The 10,332-nt window shown below is 47.1% G+C and overlaps 1 protein-coding gene across 1 annotated transcript; it reads left to right on the top strand.

The window, feature by feature from the left end:
- The first annotated feature begins 845 nt into the window (after positions 1-845).
- Positions 846-7,151, top strand: Krt5 (keratin 5). Its single transcript, XM_004637855.2, has 9 exons — positions 846-1,741; positions 2,327-2,541; positions 3,292-3,352; positions 3,455-3,550; positions 3,696-3,860; positions 4,168-4,293; positions 4,760-4,980; positions 5,879-5,913; positions 6,497-7,151. The coding sequence occupies exons 1-9, from the start codon at positions 1,196-1,198 to the stop codon at positions 6,793-6,795; spliced, it is 1,764 nt and encodes a 587-aa protein (XP_004637912.1). The 5' UTR covers positions 846-1,195; the 3' UTR covers positions 6,796-7,151.
- Positions 7,152-10,332: the final 3,181 nt, after the last annotated feature.

Raw genomic sequence — 10,332 nt, 5'->3', positions numbered from 1 at the left:
TTTGAAGGAGGCCTTGGGCTGGAGCTCAGAGAAAGCACAGCAGTTCCCGCTGTTCAGAACAGAAAGGTTTGCCGTTGTAACAGGCCGGCAGATTCTCAACATGTTCTTGATGAGATTAGAAGCTCCCGCAGGTATGTGTTTGTGGCGGCCTTCAGCCTGTATCAACAGATACAATGACTCACTCCTTCCCTGGTGGAATAACTGAGAGCTGGCTGGAACACACCTGGGGGCTGGGGGAGCCAGCAGAACAGCCCCCCCGAAGACTGACTGCATGTAAGGAATTGCATGACTTCCTGGGGCTATTGAGCCCCTGCAGAGTCCTGTCCAGGTCAAGGAACAAGAGAAAGGTCAATGGCACACAGAACACTGAGTTAGGAAGAGTTGTGGAAGGACAGACTTGGCCGTGATGAAGGTAAAGTGCTCTGCAGGTGGCAGAGGGATCCCACATTGTGTTTCTGGAGTGTGGCAATCCGGAGAGACTTTCTGGCCTCAACTTTGCAGGCCAATCTGTCCAATAGACTCAGGGGTAAAGTACCTCCTCTAAGAAAGAACCGGTGTGTGAAGGGACAGCCTCCATTTCTCCCCTGGCTCATACTAAAGATGTAAGACCACAGATTAACTTTCCAAGAGCTGAAGTCTCCATGGCAATCTCCTGCCTAGCAAAATGTAAGAAGAGAAGGTCGTGGCTAGTAGGGACTTGCTTTGTCTTCCACTGGGAGACAGTGTCACCTAAACTGGCAGGGCAGTGGGTCCCACGCTGATGGTGGACACTGTCCCTGGTCCTAAAAGAATCCCCAGGACAGTGGCCATGGGCAAATGCTCCCTTATTTTCTGGCATCTTCAGAGGCTGCTCACAGCCCCCCAGACACTGGCATTGTCACCGAAGTCCTGCCAAGGGTTCAGTGCTGTGAGGCAAGGTTATTTCTAACTGAGCAGAGCCTGCCAGAAAGCGTTTGCATCCGAACACTGCAGGTGTGACGGTGAGCTCACAGCTGCCCCCCAGGCATGCCCAGCCCACTTAATCATTCACACAGCTCGACAGCTCTCCCGCCCAGCCCACTTCTGAGGGGATAAAAGGGGGATTGCCATTCCAGGGTAGCAGAGCCACCCACCGTGTCCTGCTGAGTGCTGTTCTCTCCAGCACCTTTCAGCCCACCAGTGCCCCGTACTCTTGCTCCATCAGGAACAAGCCGCCATGTCTCGCCAGTCCAGCGTGTCCTTCCGCAGCGGGGGCAGCCGCTCTTTCAGCACAGCCTCTGCTATCACCCCGTCTGTCTCTCGCACCAGTTTCAGCAGCGTGTCTCGGTCCGGGGGTGGTGGTGGTGGCAGGGTCAGCCTTGGGGTTGCTGGTGGAGCGGGTGGCTATGGCAGCCGAAGCCTTTACAATTTGGGGGGCTCCAAGAGGATTTCTATCAGTGCTAGTGGCGGCGGCTTCAGGAACAGATATGGTGCTGGTTCTGGAAGCGGCTTCGGCTTTGGAGGTGGAGCCGGCGGTGGATTTGGTTTTGGCGGTGGAGCTGGTGGCGGTTTTGGGCTCGGTGGAGGAGCTGGCTTTGGTGGTGGCTATGGGGGCGCTGGCTTCCCTGTGTGCCCCCCTGGCGGCATCCAAGAGGTCACCGTCAACCAGAGTCTTCTCACTCCCCTGAACCTGCAAATCGACCCCACCATCCAGCGTGTGAGGACTGAAGAGCGGGAGCAGATCAAGACCCTCAACAACAAGTTCGCCTCCTTCATTGACAAGGTGAGCTGCGATCTTTTGTAAAAAACCACTAGGAGTCTGGAGTAAAGCTGAAGCCAGGGGGAAGAGAGAAGGCTTTTCAGGCTGTGCGGAACACTTTTATGATTGTAGTCATTTCCTTTTGCTTCTGGATACAGCGGTAGCGCTTTCTTTCTCACTCAGATCTGCAGTTTGGAAGGCAGAGTCTTAGTTCTTCCCATTCAGAGGTTGCCTTGTAAGGGCTCCTTGGTTCTGGGTGGACAGACAGGGGAGCTCCACGCACAGTGTAACAGGGAGGATTGCCTGGGCAAGGCAGATGTGTTTGGCAGGGGGCAGCTGGAGATCATTCGCAGTCCCTACTACCCTGGGCTATGCTCCAGGTGGCCATTCCTGGTCTGGCTGTGGCCTGGATGAGGATCCTGTCTCCCCAAGGAGACTGAAGTTGAGTGCCTCCCTCTGGGCCTCCCATTCGGGCTGAGAAGAGCACTGCACACAGGAAAGTTTATGTTTTTGGGGTAGGGTGCAGCACGAAATGGAAGGCACAATGGTGACTGGTTATTGGAACATGAAGCCCTCACTTTTCTGTTTTTATAATGTGCTCTTGTCCAGGTGCGGTTTCTGGAACAGCAGAACAAGGTCCTGGACACCAAGTGGACCCTGCTCCAGGAGCAGGGCACCAGGACAGTTAAGCAGAGCCTGGATCCATTGTTTGAGCAGTACATCAATAACCTCAGGAGGCAGCTGGACTCCATCCTTGGAGAGAGAGGCCGCCTGGACTCAGAGCTGAGGAACATGCAGGACCTGGTAGAGGACTTCAAGAATAAGTGAGTTGAGGGACAGGTGGAGACAGGAAAACTGGTATCTTCTTTATACCAGATAAATTTTGCAACCAAACTTTCACCTATGGCTCCTCCATGGGCTAGAAGCATACCTTCTTTGGACATCTATAGTACTTAAAAAAATCTAGCTCTATGTTTGGAAAGTTCTAGCACATAGCTCCTCTGTAAGGCACTTAGCTCACAGCCAAGCCTGCATGATTGGCACCATCTCAACAAAACAGGCCATCATGCAATCCTTGCTCTCTGGGGTTTCCCTCCCCAGTGCACTTAACATACACTGTATGAATTTTTGCTGGCTTTCCCTCAAAACAGGAACTGATGATGTAACCTAGTTTGGTGGTTCAAGGAAATTTTTCAGTGATGTGAACTAGCTAGTGGATTGCCAGCTTTCAGTTTTCTTTTTCTAAAAAGACTTTAAAGCTGACAAAAGTGTTAGAGAAACTGGCTAGAGATGAAGCTAGGAAGAAGCAGCTCAGCTTTACAATAAAAACATCTTAAAGCACCTGAATTGTGGTGAGAATAAAATGAGTATGTGGCAGGTAGTTACAGACAAGGCAGCATAATGGGAGAGGACCTTGCCCAGGGCTCACATTACTGTGTCTCTCCCAACCATACTTATGAGATGCAAGCAACCCTTCCCAATATAAGAGTAGGCCTACATGAACTTGGTCAGTAAAGATCCCTCGCCTGTCTTCATTCTCTGATCAACATGTCTCAACATGTCCTGGCGACTAGGTATGAAGATGAAATCAATAAGCGCACCACCGCTGAGAATGAGTTCGTGATGCTGAAGAAGGTATGTGTGGGTGGAGGGAAACTGTAACCTGGGGCTATGCCATCCGGAGGGTGGAGTCCTTTTAGGATGCTTGTTTGGTACCAACCGTCCATGTTTCTCCAGGATGTAGACGCTGCCTACATGAACAAGGTGGAGCTAGAGGCCAAGGTGGATGCACTGATGGATGAGATCAACTTCACCAAGATGTTCTTTGATGCGGTGAGAAGCTTACCTCTAGTTTTCATTTGGGTAGTTATTCTTTCTTTTTTTTCTTGAGTCAACATTCCACAATAGATGGAAGACTCAGATGGGACTGACACTAAATAACACAAAATCAGATGACTGACTTCAAGTCTCCCTGCAGGAGCTGTCCCAGATGCAGACACACGTCTCTGACACCTCTGTAGTGCTGTCCATGGACAACAACCGCAGCCTGGATCTAGACAGCATCATTGCTGAGGTCAAGGCCCAGTATGAGGACATTGCCAACCGCAGCCGGACTGAAGCTGAGTCCTGGTACCAGACCAAGGTGGGTGCTCTGGAAATGTGCCCTTCCTGAGGGGTGGAACCTATGTCTAATTATAGGATTAAGCATATATACATTTTCCTTAAAAACTAGAGTCTAAACAAGAATTTCACATCAGTGTCTCATAGAAAGAAAAGCCACTAATAAGGAAATTATTGAAGACTGGTACCACCTTGAAAAAGGTTGAATCAGTCACAGTCCCCAAGTAACTATGCTGTTTGCTACCTCTCAGTAGCTCTTGCCTGTGAACTTGGGGAAAGTGTTCCTCACTCTCATATAAATGGGCTCTTCTCTTTTGTGGTGTCATCAGTATGAGGAGCTGCAGCAGACAGCTGGCCGACATGGCGATGACCTCCGCAATACCAAGCATGAGATCTCCGAGATGAACCGCATGATCCAGAGGCTGAGAGCTGAGATTGATAATGTCAAGAAGCAGGTAGGAGCTTGCAAGATAGTTCAGTGGTCTAAAGTGCCTGCTTAGGCAAGCTTAGGCAGCTGCAGGGGTCCATGGTTCAATGCCTGGCACCACATGCTACGCTGGCCCCTCCCTTAGGTTGGGCTGAGCCAGCCAAGAAAAAAAGAAGCAGGTAGGATGAGGTTGAAAGAGGATGGAGAGGAAGGATCCTGAGCTCTGAACAGCAGACCTAGCTTGCTTTACTTTTGTGTGTTTGAGAGAGAGAGAGAGAGAGAGAGAGAGAGAGAGAGAGAGAGAGAGATCTGGAATAATCACCAGTGCTGTGATTTTTCCATCACCATTTTCCATGACCAGCATAGATACAGATACATTGGGTTCTCCCTGGAGTCCAGAGAGTTTAGTCTGCCTGCCAGAACCTCAGAAAGCAACATGACAGGTCCAGTTCAGCTACTACAGTATCCCACTCTTTCTTCCTTTTCTTCTGTAGTGTGCCAACCTGCAGTCCGCCATCGCTGATGCTGAGCAGCGTGGTGAGCTGGCCATCAAGGATGCCAGGAACAAGCTGGCAGAGCTGGAGGATGCCCTGCAGAAGGCCAAGCAGGACATGGCCCGGCTGCTGCGCGAGTACCAGGAGCTCATGAACACCAAGCTGGCCCTGGACGTGGAGATCGCCACTTACCGCAAGCTGCTGGAGGGCGAGGAGTGCAGGTGAGAGGAACTGTGGGCCCAGCATGGCCTCTCCTTTGATAACGTGGAGCCGTTCCACTCATGGGATAAAACACAGTGCCATCTTGTGCATGATAAGTACCTACCTGGGTTGATTTCTGTCTGCCATGTGGGCACGTGGCAGGCCTCTCACTTCACTTTGCTGGTTTATTCCCCACCATCAGCGTTTTCAGGTGTTGTTTTTCCTCCAAACAGATAAGCAACTCAACAAGCGAGCGCTGAACTTTGTCCCCTTTCTTCATTCTCTTGTATTCTTTTCTAGACCTCAATATCCACACCACACCTACATTTACTTTGTCTTCCCAGTTCTTCAAGTGCCCCTTCTTTTAGGAAGGTTCTCATGATTCTTCCAGTGGATTCACCTATCTTGGATTCTCAAATCACTGCTTTCTTTTCTTGAATCTTTTGAAACTGCCATTTGCTTACTTTCTGTCTGAGAAATTTCTGTGCAGGCCAAATTCTGTCACAGAATGTAAGTTCCTAGAAACAAAAATTGCTTTATACATATTCATATTTCCCTCTTACTTATACTTTCTCCAAATTGGTTGGAGGAGAATGTGAATTATGCTCCTTTAACTACCTATCTCTAAACCAGGACCTCTTCATTGGAAAGTCCCTCCAGAGTATTCTCTGTTCTAGCTGAAGTTGTTTTCCAGGTATACAGACCCCTGACTTTTGGATGAGATCTAATCACCTCACCTCACCTCACCTCACCTCACCTCACCTCACCTCACCTCACCTCACCTCACCTCACCTCACCTCATCTCATCTCATCTCATCTCATCTCATCTCATCTCATCTAATGGAATTAGCCACATAGACTAATGCCATCTTTTAGGAAGTTCAAAACATTTCTTATTTCATTTTTTTTCTATTTCAGACTAAGTGGAGAAGGAGTTGGACCAGTCAACATCTGTAAGTAACTCTGAGCAGACATTCACAATGAGAGTACTAGGGGGGGCCGGGGAGATGGCTCAGTGGAATAAGCACTTGCCTGGCAAGCTCAGGGGCCTGAGTTCAATTCCCGGTTCCGCAAAAAAGAGAAAAAAAAAAAAAAAAAAAAAAAAAGAAAAGAAAAGAGAGTACTAGGGGATATTTGGTGCCAACTCAGGATCCTGTTGTTTTTAGATTCCAGACTTGCTGCATCCCAGTATATTATTACTTAATGCACTTAGTGAGAATCATCCCCTTAGTGGAGGGGATGTGCACAGATTTGGACACGAAGAAAAGTAGCTCACCTCATGTCTTATCCCTTAAAGGGTGGACTATGTATCACATACCTGTTGGAACCTGTTCCACATGTGTATCCAGTACTATTCCTTGCCTCTTATATTTGCCGGCCTTTTGTAAGGGACCTTCAGTGAATGACATAGCTCTTTTGGGCCCCTTCTATAACTGTAAAAGAGACCAGGTGTGACACACCCCCAACAGGATCAAATAAATTGGCCATGGATGATCCACCTGACAACTAGTCACTTCTCTTCTTCTCTCCCCACAGCGGTTGTCACAAACAGCATGTCTGCTGGCTATGGCGGTGGAAGTGGCTTTGGCAGTGGAAGTAGCTATGTCAGTGGAACTGGCCTTGGCAGTGGTCTTGGTGGAGGTGGCGGCAGCAGCTACTACTCCAGCAGCAGCGGCGGTGTTGGCCTAGGCGGTGGGCTTAGTGTAGGGGGCTCTGGCTTTAGCTCAAGCAGCGGCCGAGGGATAGGTGCAGGCTTTGGTAGTGCTGGGGGCAGCGGTTCCACCGTCAAGTTTGTCTCCACCACCTCTTCCTCCCGGAGGACCTTCAAGAGCTAAGAAGAGCTGCACAGCATTGTTCCCTTGGGGCCCCAGGAGCCCTTGGAGTCCCCTCTTGCAGACAGTCTCCCAAGCCAAGTTTTCTCTTTCTCTGGAGAGTAGCCTAAAGCAAGCCCACTGCAGAGCCATATTCGTTGGCTCCTGGGAGGACCCAATTCCTAGTTTCTTACCTCCCACATCACAGTTCCATCTTCTGCTTCAAGTTGGTCTTTTGGTCCCCATGGCCCTCTATGATACAGGAATCAAAAGCTTTTTGGTCTCTGCATCATCAGAACAGAATTTGCACCCCAGCACCCACCCCAACCTGGCTCTGACTACCTCCAGAATGTGTTCAATAAAATGCTTTTATAATATAAGCTCCAGTGCAGAACTGTGTTTTCTAGGTCTACCTTCAACCTTGAGGCCTCATGACAGTCAGTCTGTCTGGATGAGATAGGTTCCTTTGATGACTCACAGAGAATGTGGGAAAACTCTGAAGGACAAGTGGCCTTCAGGGGTGGTCTAGGGACTTGAACAGGCATGAGAGGAGGTTGGTGAAGCCTCTGCCGTGAAGGAATTGCTGCATTGTGCGCAAAGGCACGTACATTGCTTTGCACCATGGTGAGATTTTACAGCCTTTTGTTGAATGGAGCCTATTTAACTTGGATGAGGTTCTATGCCGCAGCATAAATAGACTTAAATAACATTGATAAATGAAGAATATGTTGGTTTCAGAAGCCTAAAAAAACATTGGGGTTTTCCTAATACTGTAGACATTGACAGGGTCAATAGCTATTGCCACTGTCAGCAATGCAGCAGTCTTCAGTTTATCTTGTAATTTCAGGAATTTGAGGTGGCAGGTCATGACACTGTATGCAACAGAGGCATGCCTTGCTTTTGTGAGGTCCTTTGTGAGTATTTATATGCCCTCAATGTCTGTGTAGGAAATGAACCTCTTTGCAGGAAGGTTTATCCATATAGATCATGTCTGGGTTCCTGGAGAGTCAGGTGCAGACAAGGCCACAGACAGTGCACGATGACCAGGCTGTTAAGATGCCCCACAGACCTCTGGAAAAGGCAGGCTGTGCCTGTGTAAAAGGGGAGCCTGTTGAAATGAATATTAGATCAAACATTATTAGCAAATCCATAAGAGGAAAGCATTTTCCGAGTATCGATTGGCTAAGTCAGTGATTCAATAATACTGAATATGAAGCATTGAGAGTAGATGTGACCATGGCATTAAAGTTGTAATGGTCTGGCATGAGGTACCATTCACTCTTTCTGAGTTTAAAAATAGGCCACATGGGGTTGTTGAATAAGCAGTGGGGTAAAATCACCCCTTGAAGTAGATCCTGTATAATGGGGCTTATGTTGAAAGTCCTATTTTAATTGACATTTGAATATACTTACTATTTTAATTGAGGGGGAGTCCATGGAGACGAGTTTTATCAAACCAATTTATAGGTGCCAAAGGTTTAACTAAATTTTAATTTAATTTATTACTCATTGGCTGCATATGTGTTCACTATAGGATATATGAGGCGAGGGTATGATTGTGGACATTAGGCAAATCAGTAGTTAGTTGAAGTGAAGTAGACCCATTTGTTCTCTACTTTGTATTCAGTAATGTCTTTGAGATAACAAATTTAAACATTTAAATTTACTGAGATTCCCAAGTGTAAGTGTTGCTGAAGCTCCAGTATGGACTAAGGCCAAAAATGTCTGTCAACTAATGTATTTCAGTGGTTGTGAATATAAATACAGATTTTGTGTGGTAAAGGCCTTAAGTTGATCTGCATACCTTTTGTCATATATATGTTCTTTTAGAATACTTTGGATTTCTAATTGCATCAAATTGCATATGTGGACTTCTGTTTCCAGTTTTTATTTCCTCCCTGTTTCAGATTTTGTTCTCTCTCTCTCTTGCTCTCTCTCTCTTGCTCTCTCTCTCTCTCTCTCTCTCTCTCTCTCTCTCTCTCTCTCACACACACACACACACACGTATACTTTGTGGTTTTTGGCTACATTTTGGTAATAAAGGATTTCCCCTACTCATATTTATAAATGTCATCTTCTATAGAGTCTCCAATCAGCATTGTGAAGGTGAAGGGCCTCCTGGTGAGAGTACCTGAGTTAATTCCTTGTCTAGTGCCATGTATGTCTGCACCTCAAGCTTAATTAAATTTAAGCAGAACAGGCATTGGCAAGAAAGACAAAGGAAGCAGCTTTGCAAAGCATTTCCTAGAGTCCTAAGAAGTCATTTGACTAGGACTGTGGTCAGCATATTAACAGTAGCTCTCTTCTTCCATGAGAGCCACCACTTGATGGGATCATGTATTACACAAGAAGTCAGTCTTTTCCCTGGACATTCCATAAAATGAAGAAGAGCATGTGCCTGAGAGATACAACTGATAGCCACAGGGAAACCATCTTTCCCCTGGGTCTAGCGCCAGTCCTGGTTTATCCTTGTATTGAGAAGCGGAATTCAATATGAGATGCAAGATAAGCGTAGGTTGAGGTACTGGACACAGGGTCTCATTTAGAAGAGCCCAAATTTCGTATTTTTGTCCCTAAAATACATTTACCACAGAGCTTCTGTAGAACTCTGCAAATGCAATCAACAGCACCATGGCTCAGAGTACAAGTTGACCTGCAAGCAGTCACACAGCTCAAAGAGACTGGCACACAGCACATGGGCAGCTCCAACAGTGTGCTTGCAAGCAGACTGCAGAGTCAGAGTCAGATTGTACATGAAATGAAAGACCACAGTGGTAGTGAAATCTGAGAATGACAGTCAGGAGGGAGGTTACTAATCCCTGAATCCTCCCCTAACTTTTAACAGCAAGACCCTTTCTCCTCCATGGCCAATGAGGGAACTTATTTAAAGGTGAACAAGTGAAAAGCACTAACTCTCTTCATCATCCATCAGAGGACTGAGGTTTCAGAGCAAACCACTGCCCCTCAAAGTGGAGGAACAGTTATAGAGAATCCCCTTCTCAGAGCAGTAATCCACAAGCAGAAATTTCCGTGAGGACTTGACAGGAAAGTCTAAGCTGTATTTGACCAATTGCTGGTGGCTTAGTGTGGGAAGGACTGATAGTTGAAACTCCAGGGGGTCTCAAGCGTGGAGGAGCACTGAGTTTTTATGACTTCTTTCTAGGGTCTCTACCATGTTCTCAGAGAAGCTATGAGAAAAATCCCCCCATGCTTCCAGCAGGGGGAGTGAAAAGTCAACCATTTCTACATAACTTGTGTTCTAACAGTGCACCCACTGGGTGAGCTGTTTAATTACAGCCTCACCAACTGAGGGTTGATTAGAGTACAGTCTAGCTGTGTAAGGGAAATGATAAAGAATACAAAATGGTGATAACAGGAAAAAATGTCTTGGATGGGCTCAAAGACCCAAAGTTTGAGGATCTGATAACACACAAATTGAAAAGCAACAAGAAAAAGACCAAAGAAAGAAACAGAATAGGATATGCAAGAAGAGTGGTGGCCAGAACACCCCATAACAGATGTGATACATGTGTAATGGGAATGCTGAAAGAAAAGAAGTAG

The sequence above is a fragment of the Octodon degus genome, unplaced genomic scaffold, assembly GCF_000260255.1.
Source record: "Octodon degus isolate 3935 unplaced genomic scaffold, OctDeg1.0 scaffold00093, whole genome shotgun sequence".
NCBI classification, from domain to species: Eukaryota; Metazoa; Chordata; class Mammalia; order Rodentia; family Octodontidae; genus Octodon; species Octodon degus.
Note: the sequence above shows the minus strand (reverse complement) of the source record. Positions and strands in the feature narration are given on the sequence as shown.